The 22,647-nt window shown below is 39.5% G+C and overlaps 1 protein-coding gene across 2 annotated transcripts in view; it reads left to right on the top strand.

The window, feature by feature from the left end:
* OCA2 (OCA2 melanosomal transmembrane protein) overlaps positions 1-22,647 on the top strand; it is a 289,009-nt gene that overhangs the window by 124,241 nt on the left and 142,121 nt on the right. For both annotated transcript variants that reach the window (XM_060233870.1, XM_060233871.1), the window contains 2 exons: positions 977-1,115; positions 9,419-9,551. In XM_060233870.1, the coding sequence (XP_060089853.1) occupies positions 977-1,115; positions 9,419-9,551 (272 nt within the window). The remainder of the gene's footprint in view (positions 1-976; positions 1,116-9,418; positions 9,552-22,647) is intronic.

Raw genomic sequence — 22,647 nt, 5'->3', positions numbered from 1 at the left:
TCTAAATGCTCTTCTGTTTCACTGGTGCAAGTTTCTCCATATGAACACTGTGTGATCATGCAGATTTTACTTTGCCTGATGTACTTTGTAGGAGTACTGCCCTAAGCAGAATTTCACCTTTGCAAGCCTATTCACTTCAGTGGGCTTAGACCAGTATAGCTCAGATGAGAACTGAAAGAAGTAAGGTTAGGCTTTCTGGTGGATACTGGAACAAATAGATTAAAATGGAATTACAGACTCAGGATAACCCTGACCTGGACAGCCCAGAATAGCCTGATCTCAGCAGATCTCGGGAGTTAAATTGGGTTGGCCCTGGTTAGATCACTGGTGACTTCATGGCAACAACAAAAGACTCAGAAAAGAGCCAGTATAGGTTAAGAAAAAGGAGATAGAAGCACAAGAAAGCAGATTTTAATGGATAAGCAGGTAAAACAAAATAACTTCTTGGTTGATTTTTACAACTGAATTGTGTGTACTGTTCAATGCATGAAGTCTGCAATCCACTATTCAGATAATGCAATGGCAGTCCTCAGTAATTTATTCTGGAGAAGCCTGACAACATGATGTAGTGGTTAGAGTGTCAGATTAAGAGCTGAGGAACCTAGGTTTGAATTCCCCTTGGACTATGGAAGCTTTTTGGGTGGCCTTGGGCCAGTTGCTTTCTGTGAGCCTAACCTACTGCAGAGGGTCATTGTGAAGATTAAATGGAGAAGGGGACAATGGTGTTGTAAGCTGCTTAGAGTCCCTATTGAGGAGAAAATCAGGATATAAATATCAAAGAAAATAAATGAATAAAGCATGTCAATGGAACTATTCTGAGGATCCTCCCCTTATAAGAAAAGAGTTAAGATGATAGTGTTGAAATAGCAACAATTTCAGTATGTTTGCATTTGCTTTTATAGTTTAATCTTTAAAAAAAATCAAGCTAGTTGTTTGAAGAGAAAAAAAAATTAGATGCCATTTGTTTTGCTTTTAGGTTATGTGAAGTGCTTAATCTTGACCCCAGACATGTCCTGATTGCAGAAGTAATCTTCACAAATATTGGAGGGGCTTCTACAGCTATTGGAGATCCACCAAATGTGATTATTGTTTCAAAGCAGGAGTTGAGGAAGGCGGTACGTATTACTGTCTCTTGTGTTAATGAAAGAAATACAGATGTGTTCTCTGGTAATGCTGATCTGTTTTTCCTACTGTGTTGAAAATGAAAAGACAGTGTATTTGTTCTTCTGGCACAGAACTGTACCTCCCCACTCATTCTGTAAGGGACAAAATCAAAATGAATCTCTCCCCTCCCCCGCAATGTATAGTTACTTTCCTTTCATCTTTGGTGATTATTAATCAGCTTTAAATTAAACAATGGGAGTTGTTATGGAATTTTGCTTCCCAGAGATTGTGTCCAAGGGCATGTGATTCTGGCTTCCAGTTAAACAGAAGTGATAGTTTTATTGAAGATATGTCTGCCTTCTCACTTTCCTTCAATATCTTGATGTACTATTGATCTCAGAAGAGATTCACAATATATTGTTTAATCAGACACTCTTTACTAGGTAGATCAACACAAACTAGTTGTTATGACTTTTTGGTTTTGTTGAATATATACAAGTATACACTTTACTTATACTGAATACAACATGCACATGGGAAGATTCTTTGTTGTCCTGGGATACTTCCTTGTATTTACTTGAACATACATATGAACATATGAAGCTGCCTTATACTGAACCAGACCTTTGGTCCATCAAAGTCAGTATTGTCTTCTCAGACTGGCAGCGGCTCTCCAGGGTATCAAGCTGAGGTTTTTCACACCTATTTTCCTGGACCCTTTTTTGGAGATGCCAGGGATTGAACCTGGGACCTTCTGCTTCCCAAGCAGATGCTCTACCACTGAGCCACCGTCACTCCCCAACTGAAAATATGAAGTTGTCTTATAATACCTTTGATCTGTCTAACTCAGTAACATCTATGCACTGCACTCTCCAGTCTCAAGCAGGAAAACATCTTTCTTAATAGCTATTACCTGAATTCTTTTTAAGCAAAAGAGCCAGAGTTTAAATCTGCATTCAAAGCAAGTACTCTGCTGCTGAGACCTTTCCATGGCTGAGTATATCATGTGGGTGGGCAGAAATTGTGGGAAAATATCTGCCAGCTGTTTGTAAGATGCAGGCTTGAGGATATGTCTCCTACCTGTTGCAGGTACTTAGGTATTTAAGCCCTGGGCATGGCCAGAAGTGAGCTGAAGGATAGCTGAAGGATAGCCTTTGATGGACCAACCCAGTGGATATCAGACTAGGCCAGGGTCTTTTGCTTCTCTTTTTACACTGCATTTTGTTTGATTTAATAAACTATTTTTGTGAGGCCTTGGGTCCCCATTGGGGAGAAGAATAGGATAAGAAATATGCAAAAAAAAAAAAATGAAACAAGGATTATTTTTCTCATTTGCTTGAGAATTGATGGACCACAGCTCAGTGGCAGAGGTCTGCTTTGCTTGCAAAAGGTCCCATGGTTGATCCTTGGCATCTCCTGTTAAGTAGCTCAGAGTCTGAGCTCAGTAACAAATGGGGAACCAGTGAAAGGTCTGCTGAGTGGGAGGTAATATGCATGCTCTGTCTAGCTCTTGCTAAATAGTCAAACTGTGGCATCCTGGACCAGTTGGAGTTTCCAAGTTGATTTTGAGAGGAAACCAATGTACAGTGTCACCTCTCATGTGAGAACAGACCCTTTAACCAGTGTGATTCATGAACAATGGATTAAATAATTAGTGCTAAGTATACATGTGTCACATTAAATAATGTTATGAATGGTTCCTAAACTGAAATTATGGTGCATTGGACTGCTTTTTTTGTGTGTCATCGAGTCATAGCTGACTTATGGTGACCCAATAGAGTTCCAAGTCAAGAGACATTCAAAGCTGGTTTGCCATTGCCTGCCTCTGTGTAGTGACCCAGGTGTTCCTTGATGGTCTCTCATCCAAATGCAAGTTATGGACAACCTCTGCTTAGCTTCCGAGATCTGATGAGATCAGGCTGGCTTGGGCTATCTAGGTCAGGGTCTCTTTGTGTACATATACATAATTCTCATACCCTGATAGTTCCCATAGTTATACTTCTAAAACAACGTCTGATTGTTTAAAAGTTCTCATCAGAAAAACTAAATACCATGTCAAAAACTCTGTTTATACAGGCTGAAATCTGGAAGCAGTTTACTTTAAAATTAAATTAAAACAAAATGATTAAAAATGCATTTTCTGCTATGCTTGGAAGGACTCTTTCTTGTTTTACAGGTTCCACCTCATGTTAGTTTGAAAAAATATATGCTCAAAGCCTGTTGAAATAAATTTGGATATGGCACAATTTATTCATTAAATTACAGTGATAAGGATGTACTTTGTAGAAATACACAGATGAATTAAAGTGGGAAATATTTCCAATGGTGATTAATTTGTAATAGCCCCTTTCCCCCAGTCTACGAGGAAATTAAATTGTGGGCATCCATTTACATAACAGAAGAAATCTCTTTTTTGTGCCTTTTAATAAGTTTATAGCTTAGACTGTGATATGCTTTAAAAAGAAAGACTCTGAGACACTGTTATAGTTGTACTCGGACCGTTTTTTTCTGGGGGAATGCAGCAGAATTGAGTTTTTAAAATTTTATTTATTTAGATGATTTCCCAGAATGGGCTCAGGGTGATTAACATCATATTAAATAACAATTCAGATTATACGGTTAAAAACAGATAAAATACAGTTAAAACAGATAAAAATATATACACTATATTGTGGATGGTGGCGTGGTTTAATACATTTTCAGCATGCTAAGATCTGTGACTATAAATAAAATAAATGATGGTAACATAGCAGAACTTCTTTGTGGAAATAAAATTCTCAAAAAATGTTTAAAAGTTCATGAGGGGCACATGTGAGTTTCTCCTTCACTTCCCTCTTGAGAGTCCTGGCACTTCTTTTTCCAGAAAAAAAGCCCTGGTTGTACTAACATTATGAATCCAGAATGCTGTGATGAGGTGGTATTGCTACTCAACCAATAGCCACTCTTATTAGATGTGACACAGTATCCTTGTGAAATCTTGTTGTAAAGCATAGGATAGAGAGCCAGTTTGGTGCAGTGGTTAAGTGTGCGGTCTCTTATCTAGGAGAACCGGGTTTGATTCCCCACTCCTCCACATGGAAGCCAACCATAAAGCTTGTTATTAGCAATAGGTTATCCCCTGGGATTTTTCCTCTGCCCAGCTGAGTGGTTGCAAAAAGACTGGCAGGAAGTGAGATACTTGGCTTCTCTGAGTGCTCACCTGTTGAGCCTGTTAGTCATATAGTTAGGCATCACTATTCCTAATTGCTGTAAACACTTTTAGGTGACCAGGGAATAAATGTAGTCATACACTGGTTTATTCCTAGCATGGAGTACTTAGAAATATATTGTTTTAATAGGATTGTTTCAGCTGTCCAGGGTAAAGATTATGACATGGAAACCTGGAGGACAGTAATATCTAGAAATGCTCTAAAAGTTATGATTTACATGATGCAATTTCTTCATGTGGCTGACAAGTGCAACTCAGTCAGAAAATTGTAAATTTAATGCTGATGTTGGGGTCCAATGACATTCTTAAAAATTTTCTTGTTTTTCTCTAGAATAATTTGTATACTTGGAGAATCATAATGAAACTTAAAATACCACTGTGAATCCTGCTGTCCCTTACAACATTTATGTCACTTCCCCCAGCAAAAGTTAGAAGGGCGAAACCTTGTTGAGGTTGACATTGTAAATTTCAAGATATCTATTTTTCAACAGGAATTTATTTATTAATAGATTTACTTATTAAGTTTGATTTTAGACTCTCCCCCCCCCAGAGACTAGGCTCAGGGCAGTGTACAAGTTATAAATATCTTGAAGTCAGTGGGCTTATAACACTGAATGGCACAAATTCCTGACTTGTCTTGCTGACAACTTCATTATTGAGAAAGTGGAGAGGGAAACAAGGGGATCTGCTATCTTGGACTTGATTCTCACCAACAGAGAAGAACTGGTTTATGAGGTGGAAGCAGTGGGCTCTGTGGGTTGTGGTGACCATGTGATTTTGACATTTACAGTCTTGGGCACGGGAAAAGCTGTATGTAGACAGACATAGATGTTGGACTTCAGGAAAGCAAATTTTGACAAATTTAGTGTTTTGCTGGGTAAAATCTCATGGTCAGAAATATTTAAGGAGAAGGGAGCTCAAGAGGGGTGGGAGTGTCTTAAAAGCAAAATATTGAAAACACAATCACAAACAATTCCTAGGAGAAGGAAAACTGGGAGGATCCTAAAGTATCCAAGGTGGCTTCATAAACAGCTCTCTAAAGACTTGAGAAATAAAAAAAGACTCATTTAGGAAATGGATGGAGGGCCTTATAACTGGGGATGAATATAAACAAATAAATCAGCGCTTGTACAGAAAGAGTTGGGAAAACCAACTCAGTATGAGCTTTTCTTATGTACGAAGTAAGAAAAAGAACAAAGGCATGATAAGCCCATTGTGAGGACAGGAAAGTTAAATCATAACAGGTGATGAAGACAGGGCAGAACTGCTCAATTCCTATTTTTTCTAGTCTTCTCTTGTGAGGGAACATGCCAAAAAAGGGAAGGGAGTTGCAGTCTACGATCTGCGTAGGCGTAGTACATAAACACCTAGTTTGCCCCCCAAGTCGGAATGAAGAGACTGACACTCTGTTTTGGTCAAACGGGCCATTTTATTAAACCTAACTTTATTATAACTTGTACGGCAAGGGTTACCTGAAGCTAAACAAGCCCCGGGGTCATCACATGACCCTTCCTAGTCCAAGTATGGGCGAGCCCCACCAAGAAAATGGACCACTGTAGAACCCTGGGTGACAACTAAATCCTCAGGGCCATGGTCACCGGAATCAGCAGGAGCGGCGCTTGTGGTTTTCTCTACAACTTGCACACTCTCGAGCTGGTGTGTTTTTGGTTGCACGTGGCGGCTGGTGATTTGTGGTGGCGTGGTGGAGCTTGAGAGCATCGTCTCCCCCTGAGTAGTCCGGTTCTGAGGAGGATGAGACGGATTGGTGAGCTGCTGCCGCCATGTGGTCTACCCATGATTTCTCATAGGCGGTAGCTGCTTTGATTGTCTTGGGTAGGTCCATCTCATATTTCCCAAGCAACTTCCTCCTCAGCTGCTTGTCCCGCAGCCCAAAAATAAACCGGTCCCTCAGTCTTTCCTCCAATCGGTGAAACTCGCAGTGGAGTGACAGCCAGCGGAGGGCAATGTAGTCAACAGCAGACTCATTGGCAATTACGGAGGGCAATGTAGTCAACAGCAGACTCATTGGGCTACTGCCTGCACTCGGAAAAGTTGAAGTGATGGGTCAGGACTGACGACTGTGGTGCGAAATGGGTCGTCAGGGCGGCGTTGATGTCCGTGTAGGAGGCATTCTTGAGGACGGTGGGCGCTATTAGCTCCTGGGCTAGCTTCTGGGTGTTCATCCCGCACAAGCTGAGGAATAGCGATCTCTTTTTATCCCCCACAACTCCGTGGTAGCGGATGAAGTTCTCCAGTCGATCCAACCAGGTCTCTCATCGCTCTGGGCAGGTCACATCGAACTCAGGAGTCGTTCCTGGCATAGTGGCCATTGTCAGCGCTGGTGGTGCATGTGTAGCTGCTGGCCTCGCTTACCAGAATCCCACTTTCGTTGCCACTATAATATAGTAGGTTCTATATATTAATGAGGTGAGGTGGTAGTGATCATAGCTCTTTTATTGAATACAGCATGGTATAGCACTGCCTACGAAGACTGAAAACTAGGGCCGCAGGGGCCCCTATATATACACACCCAAAGTTCCTGAGCTGCCTGTGACTGGACCATTCAAACCAGTTGAGGGCTCTTGATTGGAGCAGGGCAGCAGGATTTGGATCCTGCTGTCTATTGTTCCCGAGTCCCCCAATAGGCAGCAGGCCCCAGTGAGTCAGGCAAGAACTCCAGCTTATAGATACAATTCTAAGCACATATACAACAGATGGCCATATGACAGCAAGGCTGATTCTGTGAATTAGGTAGATCATGAGAAGGAGAGAGCAGGAAGAGTTGCATCAGTTCTTAGATCTCATGGCCCTTTCTTACAAGCCCAGGAAAATCCTGATTGCCATTTGGGGTAAGGCAACAAGTCAGATGTATTTATTTTCATGATGTAGGATTAGCTAGGAAGAGAGTAATAAATAGTAGCATTGTGTACTCGTAAATTTTCAGTGTCTGTGTCTTCGAGGCTCCAGAGATTGTAGCAATTTCACATCATAGTTTAACCAATCCTGAGGGAATAATAAAATACTGGGCCAATAAAGCAGAAGTGTCAACTAAAGTTCCAGAGCATTTTTCCAGGATAACTCCATAATACTTTCAGCAACTTTGTAGATCCATTATTTATTTTTAATAGGCTGGTCTAGAACAGTCTGACTTTTTTAAACAGGCTTTGTGCTATTCATGATTTCCATTTTTCAAAGAAGCTGCAATGATTACTAATTCATTTCAAATGATTGCATCACTTTCCAAATTAAATATTCTCTGGTACATTGCCCGTTCTGTTCCACTTGACAACAAGAACTGTTTCTTTAATGCTAAAAGTTTAAACGTCTCCATTCTGTGTGAATGATTCCTGCAAAATATAGAGAGCATGGAAATGGCAGTCGCTATGCATTTGCCTTGCTGATACACAATTTAGAAGAATGCAGGGCTTTTTTGAGCAGGGATGCACAGGAACTCAGCTTTGGCTGGCTTGGCATCAGTGGGTGTGGCCTAATATGCAAACAAGTTCCTTCTGGAATTTTTCTACCAAAAAAGCCCGGTGTGAAACAATAGTGATGTTGGGGGTGTGGCCTAATATGCAAATAAGTTCCTGTTGGGCTTTTTCTACAAAAAAAGCTCTGGAAGAATGTCTCCAGTGCACAGAAAATGAATTTTCTAGAAATTTGACTCATTTCCTTATATGTGGCAGAATTACAAGCTGCTGCTTTTCTCACAAAATGCTCATTTGTATTAAAATGTCAAGGACATAATCCTTTTAAATGAGATGCTTGCACACATGGAATTCAATCAATACATGAATTCAGCTTTTACCCCTACCTGTTTCTGATAGTCATTGTCCCCATAGAGACTATAGTAAGCCATAACTGACAAAAAATCCCATTATATGTAAGTCTGAAAGATTTAATCACCTTTACTGATTCTAGACTGTAAATTTATTAGTTGACATCCTTTTACTTCAAGAATTCAGGCTTCCACTCTTCTTCTGCCTACCCTACTTTTTTTTTTACCAAGTCTGTAGTATCATAGGGATGATTAATGTCAAAGGTGAGCATCATGAGGTTTGCATCTTCCAAACCCCTTCCCTCCCCCCACCCCAAATCCAGGGTTAATATAGAAGATAATTAGGGATTTATTTGCTCTGATAATTTTTTTAGAAGGATTCCCCCCTGTGATTATTTATGTTTATTGTATATTGTGGTTAGCTTTGAACACTTTAAGCAAGATGTGTTTTAAAATACATAGAATAAATGTAAAGTGATTATCTTACAAAGTAGAGTAGAACTCTCTTGGCTGCTGTGCAAAGAATGAATAGTGAATGGAGGAGGTAAGGTGAGATAGTTTGTATTTCTTAGAAAAGTACAGTCCAATTATGTGCATAGTTACTTGGAAGTAAGTCCCACTGAGTTCAGTAAAGCATGAACTCAAGCGTGCATAAGATTTCAGACTTGTCTGGGTTTCATATATTTTCCTTTTCAGCACAGATTTATTTACTTTATAGTCCTCCTAAGTCCACCTGACTTAATTTTTATAGCCCTTCCTGAGTCCAAAGGCAAATGGTGAAGATCCAGACAAAAAGAATGTGCATCTTCTCAACTCTGAGTTTTTCAGTGTTGTCATATTTTCATATGTTGTTGTTGCTTTTGTTATTTGGCTCACAAAAAAGATCAGCATTTCCTAAATAGCAGTTAATTCTTATAAACAGAATAATTATATATGCTTAGTTTTAATAAACTTTTGACATATAGCCATATGGATTTCTATTCCAGTTTATTAATAAAAATGAATAAAGAGGAAGGGATTAAAATCCCTGTAGTGTTGAGATTCCAAGCAATTTTGAAAAATTGCAGAACTTGTCTGAATACAAATGAAAATTCAGTACTGTACTTTGTAGGGATGAAGAATTAGAAAACATGATCAATTCAAAGCACCTGGAAACCATTGAGTTTAATGGGAAAGAGTGAAGCAGTTGCTTGACTTTACTACTGGTAATTTTTTCTGGACAGTGGCCTGGGTACAAAATGGCAAATAACCTGTTATGATATTGTGCATGAGAAGCACTGCTTTTCACTGATTCTGCTTCCACCATGTTTTCCCTTCATCCCTCACAGGGACTGGACTTTGCAGCATTTACAGGACACATGTTTGTTGGAATTTGTCTCGTTCTTCTGGTCTCCTTTCCTTTCCTGCGGCTTCTCTACTGGAACAAAAAGCTTTACAACAAAGAGCCAAGTGAAATTGTTGGTAAGTTTATATATGAAATCTTCTGATTGATAGTTGTACATAAAAATGAACACTACTGAGATTTTGTTGTGATATTGGATAATTGCTAAATGCCTTCTGTCCCTCAGTGATCATATTTTCTTGTGCTTTTCTCTGTTTATTTTGAATTTTTTATTTTACATTATTAAATTATTCAGTTTTGAGATTTGTTATTGGCAGAAATGTGGTATACTGTGTGGAATGCTTCTACAGCAACTGGCCTAAAGCCTGAGGTTTTGTTCTAGGGTCTACTTCAGCTTAGATGAATGATGGCCTTTGAGATTTGCCTTTCTGGGACTGAATTCTTCTCAGACACTTCATAGCATGTTAAGCTATGATGAGAGAGCCAGTTTGGTGTAGTGGTTAAGTGCACAGGCTCTTATCTGGGAGAACCGGGTTTGATTCCCCACTCCTCCACTTGCACCTGCTGGCATGGCCTTGGGTCAGCCATAGCTCTGGCAGAGGTTGTCCTTGAAAGGGCAGCTGCTGTGAGAGCCCTCTCCAGCCCCACCCACCTCTCAGGGTGTCTGTTGTGGGGGAGGAAGGTAATAATAATAATAATAATTTTTTATTTCTATGCCGCCCTCCCCGCCGAGGCAGGCTCAGGGCGGCTCACAACATAAAATACACTGTACATCAATTATACTTATAAAATCATGGTTTGATTCCCCACTCCTCCACTTGCACCTGCTGGCATGGCCTTGGGTCAGCCATAGCTCTGGCAGAGGTTGTCCTTGAAAGGGCAGCTGCTGTGAGAGCCCTCTCCAGCCCCACCCACCTCTCAGGGTGTCTGTTGTGGGGGAGGAAGGTAATAATAATAATAATAATTTTTTATTTCTATGCCGCCCTCCCCGCCGAGGCAGGCTCAGGGCGGCTCACAACATAAAATACACTGTACATCAATTATACTTATAAAATCATGGTTAAAACAAATTACAAATTATTAAAATTAACATTAACAATGTGGCGTTATAAACATTAGATCTTCAGTGGAATTCAGTAACTAAAAGCATTTTCAGCAGCATTTCCTAGCTTGTCATTAGTTGAAGGCTATCTTGAAAAGGTGGGTCTTACAGGCCCTACGGAATTGATCTAAGCATTGTAGGGCCCGCACCTCCTCAGGGAGTTGATTCCACAGCAGTGGAGCTGCGACAGAGAAGGCCCGATCCCGGGTGGCCTTCAATCTGGCCTCCCTTGGCCCAGGGACATTCAGAGACCTCAGTGCTCTCTGGGGCTCATATGGGGAGAGACGGTCCCTCAGGTAGGTAGGTCCTCGGCCATATAGGGCTTTAAAGGTGATAACCAGCACTTTGTAGCGAACTCGGTATGCCACTGGCAGCCAGTGCAGTCCGTGTAGCCCCGGCTGTATGTGCTCCCATCTTGGGAGCCCCAGCAACAGCCTAGCCGCCGCGTTCTGCACCAGCTGCAGCCGCCGAGTTCGGCACAAGGGCAGCCCCACGTAGAGGGCGTTGCAGTAGTCCAGTCTCGAGGTGACCGTAGCATGGATCACCGTTGCTAGGTCACGGCGCTCCAGGAAGGGGGCCAACTGCTTCGCCCGTCGAAGGTGAAAGAATGCGGACTTGGCAGCGTAAAGGAGATTGTGAGCTGCTCTGAGACTCTTTGGAGGGAGGGCGGGATATAAATCCAATATCATCATCTTCTTAAGCTAGGATTAGGTAGCAAAAAAGGAGTCAACTCATTAGCATAAGGACTAGTTGTCAGTTCCCAGTTAGATGCTTCATGTATTCTCTTCCATTTCTTTTTTATTATTTATGTTTGTGTACAATACAACAATAAAATCATTAAAACATGATAGGTCATATATTTACATAGTTATAAATACATAGAAGATAAGTGATCATCAAAGCTTTTTTTGAGTAGGAACACAGTTCCAGCTAGCTTGGTGTCAGGGGGTGTGTCCTAATATGCAAATAGGCTCATGCTAGTTTTTTCCTACAAAAAGGCCTATGTGAAACAATGGTGACATCAGGGGGTGTGACCTAATATGCAAATGAGTTCCTGCTGGGCTTCTTCTACAAAAACAGCCCTGGTGATCATTAATCTGTCCTGTTCATTGATATGATGTGGAATGGGGAATCCAGAACATTGTAATATACTTTCAATTTCAATTTTATAACATTCCCCCATCTTAGCCAATCACCCTTAACCTGGATGTATCAAGTTATCCTCTACTTTCATATATTGTCTAAGAAGCTTCCAATAATTTTAATGTTATTTCCTGTTATGACTATAACTCTGGTTATCATAGAAGGACTAGTAGCCTATGTCACAAGTTTGAAGTGAGTTGCTTCCATGTACTCTCTTTCATTTCTGATCCTTACTCATACTTTGATCCCTCTGAATACTTAGGTCATTCCAAAGTCTTGGAAGCCAACAATCCACAATCCGACTTCACAGATTTCTTACCTTGATTTGAGCTAGACTTTGAACTGTATAATGTTCCATTTTCCTCATAAGTGATATAGTCAAACTTATTTAATTCAAACTTATCTTAACTTATCTTGGTCTAGAACAGGATGAAACTCACTTCTAGCTAATGTGGTTCTGATCTGACCAAAAATATGGATGTCTACCAAAATGCTATATTTTCATGCCAACCAATCAAATTCATATCTAGAATAATATTTTTCCCCAATCAATATATGTCACTTTATATTTGGAGTGATCACTGGGATAATTATGATAAGGATATTTTGTGGGATTTTCTGCTCATTTCCTATGCTTTATAACCAGGGCTTTTTTTGTAGCACAAATTCTTTGCATATTTGGCCACAGACCCCTGATGTAGCCAATTCTCCAAGAGCTTACAGTAGGCCCCATATGAAGAACCCTGGAAGCTCTTGGAGGATTGGCTTCATCAGGGGTGTGTGGCCTAATATACAAAGGAGTTCCTGCTACAAAAAAATCCTGTTTTGGGAAATGTTTATCTTTAGATTCAACCCTCTTATTACCATTCATTTAAAAATGAGATGGTCTTCTCTTCTAGACAATGGCTTCCAATCTCTTCTGCTTGTACTAAAAAAAGAAAAATCAACTGCTGTCTATGGGGAATAATTTCACTATCAGAGAGTCAATATATTATAGCATACTTTACAAACTGACTTCTCCCAGAGGCCAGTTCACACAGTTTCGCACTCCAGTAAAGTAGAATAATGGGTTAAAAAGTCCTTGCACACCCTAAAAGATAGGACACGGTATGGCAAGTATACATTTCTGCTCAGATTTTCAGGATCCTTCTAATCTTTTTAATGAAACATCTATGAGAATTGTATGTACATAGACATTGCATTTTAGGTGGTATAGGAGCAATGTAGTATTGATTCCCACTCCTTGTATATTTTAATGTAAAGAACTGCGATTGTTGCAACACAACATTCATAACTGTTGTGCACAGTCTGCATTTTGTGATTCAGTAACTGTATCTGAGAACAAAACTATTGGGAGAAGTGGTCTAAGACACTTGGGATTGAGGATTCAGTCCTGCAAGCACATTCCCCTGCAGAGCTGACTCCCCCGCCCACTCAGTTTGAGGTGTTTGATAGAAATGAAAAGTTGTATGATGCACTATTAGTTAAAATAGCACAATCATCCATTCATAGATGTTATATTTAACACGCCAAAAATTTGCAGCCCTTCAAAAAATAATAAAGTATATTTGTTCTCAAATTAGCTCTGCAATATATGGTACTCTTTCTCCCACTATCGTCAGATTCACCAGTTCTCATAATTAGAAAATGATGTTCCTTTTCTACAATCAACAGCAGCTACATCATGATGAAGCTAATCAGTACCTGCTCAATAAAACAAATGCAAAAGTGCTCCTTCTTTTAACATTTTCAATGAAATGGGATGAGAAGAGGTGATCAAAGAACATTTCATTAGAGGGTGTTGGAGTAATTTGGCTTTGGAGATGCAACCAGAATGTATGCAAGATTCCTTAATGGGTCTTTCTGATCTTTAATTGCCATGGTTTTGTGATAACCTTCAGTGGATTGTTTGAAGCAGCTGTTTTAATCAACTCAGTGGCTGTCATGTTGCCCTCTGATTACCAATCAAACAAGCACTGAATGTATATAAAAAGCACCACTTTACTGTTCTCCATTGCTATGATTTCTTTGCTTGTTATATCTTTTTTGAGTGTGTTGCTGTTTAGCTGCTTAAATTGGAATGGGTTCCCAAGAGCGGTTGTCTTGTGTGCTGTGAGAGATGTTTCTATGTACCTTATGCCTTTTCTTAAAATAATAATTTATTGAAAGTTTTTTGAACTATTTCAGAGTACTCTGTCACCATCTCTTCTGCAAATGCAGAGGTTGCACTCCCACAGATCCTCATTTATCCTAGTCCAATTTAAATTACTGTAATGATATAAATCTATGCGGACAGAATGAAGGGGAGAAAGGAGTGAGTGGAACAGTGTACTGTTTTAGATCAGTGAATACTTTCCTGGAAACAGATATTAATGCATCACAATAAACAATTTTTTTTAAAAAGTTGCTGGTCACACATTCCAGGTTTGTGTATGTATTTAGAGTAAAATCTGGGATTCAGCAGTCTTCAGATATTAAGAGTTTACACTGACTTATTCTAATGTATGTCACATTTCCGTCATGCTCAGATAATTTCTGCTTTCCTTATTGGGGTTTGATTCCCAACTCCTCTACATGCACCTACTGCTGTGACCTTGTGTCACTCACAAGTTCTCATAGAGCTGTTCCTCTCAAGAGCAGTTTCTGTCAGAGCACTCTCAGCTCTACCAACCTCACAATGTGTCTGTTGTGGGGAGGGGAAGGGAAAGGAGATTGTAAGCCATTCTAAGACTCCTTCGGGTAGTGAAGAGCAGGGTATAAATCCAATGTCGTCTTCTTTAATTGATTTGAGCTTGGGGGGGTTGGTACATTTTCCCTCTCTCTGCATCTTTCCAGTTGCTAACCCCCCTTTTATGTTACACACGGGCATTCCAAGCCCCTCTTATAACATGTGTAACTAAAATATTGCTATTAGATGAGTGTGTTTTTATAAAAATGAAAAATTGCTGACAAAGGAAATAAAAATTCCTCATTACCGAGGTAGGGGAAAGAAAGCAAAGGGTGGAGTTCAGTTCTCTCACAGACTTGATATAGTTAGAGGAAAGTGGGCAGGAAGTATGAGGAATCACCAGGAAACATTTTACATGTGAACACATGAGACTCAGATTTGATTGCTAGAAAATGATTGAGGTAAAAGTGGTCTCTAAAGAACCAGAAAAAAGGAGGGGGGGAATGCAAGGCGAAAGGTAGTGGCTCCAGATAAATGTGTAGAAGGCAGGAATAAACTGAAGGAGTAAGGTGCCAGAACTGGGGTCAATGATGCTGTGATAAAATCCCTTTTGTTTATAATCAGTCAGTAGGCCAGGATGCATGTACCTATCCATTATCAGGTGACAGCAAAAAAAGCCCTTTTGGATGGGAAAAAATATTGCAGGGAACAGGAGCAGGCACTGGGAGATCCTCCTATTATCAAAATATTCACAAGCTTTGCCTTTGTGGTAAATCTAAGAATGCATATTTGCTGGTAAAATATTTATATAAGAACATTGGGAAGAATGGAAAGAAGACTAAAACTAGTGATGGATGACCGCATTTGTGCTTATCTCAAATCAGAAATGCTACTAAATTTTGTAGTTCTACGATTTCAGTGTGAAAATTTCAGGTTTTGTTTTGCTTCTCCTTTGCACCAGTTGCACCTACAACTTTATTCTTCTGTAATTTTCTGTCCCTCAAATCATTTTTCTTTTTACTTTTCTATTATGCATTGTTTTTGTATCCATTGCATATCAATGGCATAAAAGAAACAAATGACTGAGGAACACTAACTACAAAGATGGGCAGATGAAAAGGTTCAAAACAATAGAAAAATAAAATAGGAAAAAGAGAATGTTGGTGGATCCCTACCTACCCTAACACTTCATATTTTTGTGAGCATCTTCTTGTCCAAAATGCAAAAATTGCCAGAAGGCATTTGTGATGTTTGCCAAATACCTCTATGTGTGCACTTTCTCTCATACTCACAACTTTGGAGGAAGTCTGTTTAAACACAGAATTTGATGTAATTAACCTCCAGCAATTTATCTTCCCAGTCTTCTCTGGCTACCTATGTAGGAGATTGATGAGAACTGTAGTGTTCATGGCCTCCTTCACTGAACTAGCATCCCAGCAGTTCAGTAATTTCTAAGTATGTGCCAAAAAACCACTATGAATGTGTCCAAATGTGCAGATGGGAAATATGCTCGAAATACTGTTCATTTTATATGGTAAATAAATAATCAACATGAGCATATATTGAAAGAGAAAAGGCAATGGCAGCTAAATAAGGTCAATTTTTTTATTCTTAACTGTAAAGTCTGTATTACTAGTTAAAAGCAACGTTAGGTTTGATGCTGCTTGTTTATTACTTATTTAGGTATTATATTCTTATTTATTTCAATATTTATTTAGATATTATGCCCCTGTTTATATAGGTACTACCAGGACTTTTTTTGTAGAAAAAGCCCAGCAGGAACTCATTTGCATATTAAGCCATACACCCAAATGTCGCCTTTTTTTCATACAGGGATTTTTTGTAGAAAAAGCCCAGCAGGAACTCATCTGCATATTAGGCCATGCTCCCTGATGCCAAGCTAGCCGGAACTGTGTTCCTGATCAAAAAAAGCCCTGGGTATTAAACCTCTGTTTTCTCCATAGTGGGGGGCAGGCCTCAGATTCAGTGTGAGCTCACAGGAGCTCAGCTCCTGAACCTTTCGAGAGTTCCACTTCCTCCTTCCTGCCTTGTCCACTGAATAGTAGATGCAGCTGCATAACAATTCCTGGATGAGCTCCACCACCTATTTTTCTACAAAACAACCCTTGGTGGGGGGGCCTAAGCAGCTCACAACATTTTATCCTCATAACAATGACTCCTTTGAGGTAGATTAAGGTCAGATACAAAATGGCATCTATGGCCTTCTAACCATGGCTGATAGGACCCTAGAGCTGAGTTCTGGGCCTGTGAGCCTTGTATCCAGCAGAGAGTCCCAGGCAAGTAAACTTTAAACAAAAATAACTGACAAATCCTATGTTGGCCTCACTCACACCTACCATCACCCAAGATTTGCCAGACCTAGCTCTATGTCCATGCTGCTGAAGCAGGAGAGTTCTTTGGCCTGTCTTTTGTAGGGGTGATAACATGATGGGATGGGTGGCTCTTCTTCTTTCTTTGCTTCCTTTAGCCTCCAAGTGAAAATGTGCCTCCTTCTTGCTAGATACCAGATGATCCTTATTGACAGCCAGATCATTGGGCTCCAACAGTTTCAGCTGCTTCAGAGTTGTTTCCTCCTTATCTTGCAGTGCTGTCTAGGGGGAGAGAAGGAGGCTCTCTCCTTCTCCCAGTGAGTTTTCTTGATACAGTAGAGATTTAAATGTGGGCCTCGCAGATCCTAATCAACACTTTAGCCATTAAATCATGAAGCTGGGTATCTTACACACACACACACAGCTCTTAAAATTAATAAGCTTCAAATAAATGTTCTGATTTCCTAACCTGATTATTTTTCTTTGCTGAACTAAAAGTAATAGCCTTGCAATTGTCTAGAAAACTGGGCAGCTGGTGCTTTCCTAGTAAATCAGAGTTTTTAAACTTGCTATATGCTTCAGCCGCCTTAGTGAATGTATAATGATTAGGTCTCTCTTGTACATCTTTTTCCTGTGATGTTTTCAGATTCCACCAGGGAATACAAAGTCATCTTTTGAAAAATAACTACATGCCTTTTGCAAAAAGACAACAGAAAAGCTTTCAGGATCTTTTAAATGTCATCATTATTGGAATATTTGCTTAATATAGCAGAGTTTACCTAGTCCTAGAAGCTTGATACTGTGCAGTAAATAAATTTCCTAAGAAATCTATCCTCCCCCCCCCCCCCCAAAAAAAAGTCAGTTTACACTTATTCAGGTAGATCCAATTTACATTCAGGTTACAGTCAAAAGAAGAGTAAAAAGCCTAATCTAAAGAGTACTTTTCCTATCACAAATGGCCAGCTTGTCCTGCATCATGTTTGTGAGAGTATGAGGGCACTGTATCTAAAGGAGAGACTTGTGTCTCTATAATATAGTGGGTTCAGTGCAAAGAGAAGATGTGGTTGCAGTGATGATAGCTCTCTTTATTAGTTACAGCATGGTAATGGGTGAACGAGAAGACTGCTTTACTGGGCCAATGGAGCCAACTATATACAGATCAAAGTTCCTGCGCTAGGGCACCATTTATCATTCACTGTGTAAACCAATTTTATTGTTTTGCAATAAATTGAAAAATATTAATCAAACATATACTTAAAAGTATTAACCAATACACTACAAAGTTCCCCCCTCCTCCCACCTCCTCTTTTTCATGACCTCCGCCGGTGTTCAAAACAATTAAAAAAGAAAATAAAGGTAAAATTCACAATTATAGAATCTTTACTAAAAATTGCAGTTACCTTAACACAAGATGAACCAAGACTATGTAATAATTATTACTATAATTAACCCTCTATTTATCTCATAATCTAGCCTTCTGCTAAATAACATATTAAAACAAGAGTCAATATATCTTGCAGCTTTATCTTCTCAATAAAAAAATCAATTAATGTTATCAAAAATCACTAAGTGTCTCTTCACTTTCCATTGTTTTTCAGTATATTTTTGAAATTTCTCCCAGTCATCTTTAAATTTTTCTGAATTAGTCTTTTAAGATTCTAGTAACCTTATCCATTTCACTCCAGTGTAGTACTTTTAAGATCCAGTCCCCATTTCTCTGGTGTTTTATCTCACTTTCACATTTGTGCATATAATGCCCTCGCAGCTGAAAGCAAATACCACACCAATGTTCTATCTCTCTTCAGAAAACTTTCCATTTGTAATCCCACCAGAAAGATCTCTGGTGCTCTCTTGATGTTATAACCCAAGATTTTTTGAAGTCTCTTGTTTAATCATTTGCCAAAATTGCTTTGCTTTTTTGCAAGTCCACCACATATGGTAGAAAGAACCTTCATGTATTTTGCACTTCCAACACCTGTCTGATACTTGGTTATTCATTTTTGCTAATTTCTTAGGTGTCATGTACCACCTATACAGCATTTTCAAACAGTTCTCATTTATATTGTAACACATCGATATTTTCATAGAGTTCTTCCATAGGTGTTCCCATGTCTCCATTTGTATTTCATCATATTTATTGCCCATTTTATCATTTGAGGTTTCACTACTTCATATTCTGTAGACCATTTCAATAGTAACATACATCCTCAAAATCAATTTTTAATCCTCGCCCAACAGCATTTTTTCCAGTTCTGTTTGATCTTGCCTTATCCCTGTAGTTCTAATATCATGCTCCACCAAGCTTTTAATTTGTCGCAATTGGTACCAATTAAATTTATCCTGCAATTCTTTCACCGATTTTAGTTCTACCTTGCCTCCCTGTATTTTTAGCAGTTGTTTATATGATAACCATTTATCTTCCTGTGGATCTGAAGACAACTTTATAACTTCTGTTGGCACAATCCATAATGGTTTTCTCTCGTCGCCATATTTATTATATTTTTTCCAAGTATTCAACAAGTTTCTTATATAATGATGTGAGAAAAATCCATCCATCTTCTCCTTTCCATAATATATATAAGCATGCCAACCAAAAATATTTCCATGGCCTTCTAAAGCCAATAATTTTCTATTAAGCACAGTTATCCAGTCCTTAATCCAAACCAAACAAATTGCATCATGATATAACTTAAAGTCAGGCAATTGGAAACCACCCCTTTCTTTCGCATCTGTCAGAATTTTCATTTTTATTCTTGGTTTTTTACCCGCCCATACAAATTCTGAAATCTTTTTTTGCCAAAAATTAAATTGTTTATTGTCTTTCACTATTGGATTGTTTGGAAAGGAAACATCATTCTTGGTAGAACATTCATTTCGATTGCAGAGATCCTACCCAGCATAGACATAGTCAGTTTGTTCCATTTTAACATATCTTCTTCAATTTTACGCCAAAGCTTTTCATAGTTATTTTTATACAAACCAATATTTCTCATCGTAACCTCTAAACCTAAATATTTTACTTTTGAGGTAATTTCACATCCAGTTAAGCTTTGTAATTCTTTCTGCTTGCTCAAGGACAGATTCTTACTTAAAATTTTCGATTTTTCTTTATTAATATGAAAGCTTGCCAACTCTCCATACTCTTTAATTTTATTTAATAATAATAATAATAATAATAATTTTTTATTTCTATCCCGCCCTCCCCGCCGGAGCGGGCTCAGGGCGGCTCACAACATAATGATACATTACATCGGTTTTACATAATAAAAACATAAAAGCATAATTAAAACAGTTATAAATTATTAAAATTAACATAACAGAGTGGCGTTATAGAACATTTCCAGCAGCATAACTAGCTTTGTCACTGATTCTGTCACTAGTTGAAGGCCATCCTGAAAAGGTGGGTCTTACAGGCCCTACGAAATTGATCTAAACATTTTAGGGCCCTCACCTCCTCAGGGAGTTGGTTCCATAGCATTGGAGCGGCGATAGAGAAGGCCCGATCCCGGGTGGCCTTCAGTCTGGCCTCCCTTGGCCCAGGGATATTCAACTGGTTTTTCCCAGATGACCTCAGTGCCCTCTGGGGCTCGTGTGGGGAGAGACGGTCCCTCAGGTAGGTAGGTCCTCGGCCATATAGGGCTTTAAAGGTAATTACCAGCACCTTGTACCGAACTCGGTATACCACTGGCAGCCAGTGCAGCCCGCGCAGCCCCGGCTGTATGTGCTCCCATCTTGGGAGCCCCAACAACAGCCTAGCCGCCGCGTTCTGCACCAGCTGCAGCCGCCGAGTTCGACACAAGGGCAGCCCCATGTAGAGGGCGTTGCAGTAGTCCAGTCTCGAGGTGACCGTAGCATGGATCACCATTGCTAGGTCACGGCGCTCCAGGAAGGGGGCCAACTGCTTCGCCCGTCGAAGATGAAAGAACGCGGACTTGGCAGCAGCCGCTATCTGTGCCTCCATCGATAATGAAGGCTCCAGAAGAACCCCCAGGCTCCTGACCCTATGTGCCGCTTTAAGCTGCACACCGTCAAGGACTGGTAAGGGGATTTCCCTTCCCAGGGGACCGCGACCCAAGCAAAGGACCTCTGTCTTCGTTGGATTCAACTTCAGCTCGCTCAGTCTGAGCCAACCTGCCACGGCTTGCAATGCTAGGTCCTTTAACAAGGGCGTCACTTGTAATGGGTTTTCATTAATGAACATCACATTGTCTATATTTGTAAGAAAAGCCTTTCAATTTTAGTCCCTCTATTTCTTTGTCCTCTTTGATTTGCATCAGCAAAATCTCTAAAGTCATTATGAATAACAACAGAGATAGAGGGCAACCTTGTCTTGTTCCTTTGCTAATTGTCATTTGTTCTGTCAAGTCTGCATTTACACAAAGTTTAGCTTGTTGTTCTGTATAAATTGCCTTGACCATTCTTATAAAATCATCTCCCAATTTCAATTTCTCCATCACTGCAAACATAAAGTCCCAATTCAGATTATCAAAAGCTTTCTCTGCATCAGTAAAGAATAATGCAACCTCTTTTTCCAGATGCTTTTCATAGTATTCTACAGTATCTATTACTGTTCTGATATTGTCTCTTATTTGCCTTCTGGGGAGGAAACCTGCTTGCTCCTCTTGTATAAAAATATTCAAATGCTGTTTGAGTCATTTTGCTGGTATCCTAGCATATATTTTATAGTCATTGTTAAGTAGCAGAATCGGTCTATAATTCTTAACATTTGTGGCATCTCTATCTTCTTTTGGTATCAATGAAATAACCGCTTCCTTCCATGTATTAGACACTTTCCCGACTTGTCTGATACTAGTCATACAAATGTCCCATCACCTCAGGGTTGTCTCCCATAAACTCAGCAGTGATTGTTGAAATGTACTTCTTTAAGTCCTCTTGATCTTTTTCAGGCACACCTCTTAAGCGAATCATGTTTTCCATTAGCTTACAGTCTTGTAATATTGCTTTCTCCTGCATCTTTTTAATAGTAGCATCTTGGTCCTTAACTTTAGCTTCTGTCTCCTATGTCTTCTGTGCTGTTGCTTGTGACTCTTTTCTGAGATCATCAATCTCTTTTTTAATCTCTTTCTTGACTTCCTCAGCACTGGAGTTTATTTCTTTAGTAAGTTTCTTCTCACTTCCAGTTATTAAATCTTTCATCACCTTCACCAGTCCTGCCTCCATAGCATCCAGTTGTTCTTGCACTTGTTTGAGCATTTTTCCTTCCCCCACAGAGGCTGCTCTCAGACGTGTAAGCCTTGGTCCCAACTTCTGGTCAGACATCACTGTCCTCCCATTGCATAAAATGGGTTCTTGAGTTGACTTCACCAATCAGCAATCTGATGACAGAGTTCAATAGATTAGAGCATGCCCTTTCCAACAAGCCTAAAATCACTGTCCTCTGAGCTTCCTAGCTTAAGATATTAATTTTTAAAGTTCTTAATTTTTCCAAAATGGCAGCCACGACTTTTCCAAGCCCCTTTTAAAAAAAGTTTTCCTTTTTCCAATACCCTTAAATTTTAATTTCAAACATATGGTCCAAAATATTTCATCTTTTTGGGATAACTTCTGCCGGTTTTATAAATGTTTAAAGTCCCGTTCTATTTAAAAAAGTTTAAAACCTTTGACCCTTCTTTAATGGCCGCCGCTGTTTGTCTATGGTTTTTGGTTGTAGAGGTGTCCAAGAGGCTTAAAGACTTCCCTTCTTTCAATATTCACTTCCTGACTTTCTGGCTGTGAAGTCTCATTCTCAATGGTTGGTAATCCCATGATAGTTGTAAACGTCACTTCCTGTGTTGTCTTGAAGATCAGCAACTCTGTTATGTCGGGGTTTTTTTTTCCAAAGCCACAGGTATTTCAAACATCAATTATTTTTCTGCACTTTCCTGCTTAGCTTAATTCCCAAAAGTTCCAAATTTACCCTCTTCTTCTTCTTCTTCTTCTTCTTCTTCTTCTTCTTCTTCTTCTTCTTCTTC

Source organism: Heteronotia binoei, chromosome 3 (genome assembly GCF_032191835.1).
Source record: "Heteronotia binoei isolate CCM8104 ecotype False Entrance Well chromosome 3, APGP_CSIRO_Hbin_v1, whole genome shotgun sequence".
In the NCBI taxonomy this organism is placed as follows: domain Eukaryota; kingdom Metazoa; phylum Chordata; class Lepidosauria; order Squamata; family Gekkonidae; genus Heteronotia; species Heteronotia binoei.
This window is presented reverse-complemented; position numbering and strand designations above follow the sequence as displayed.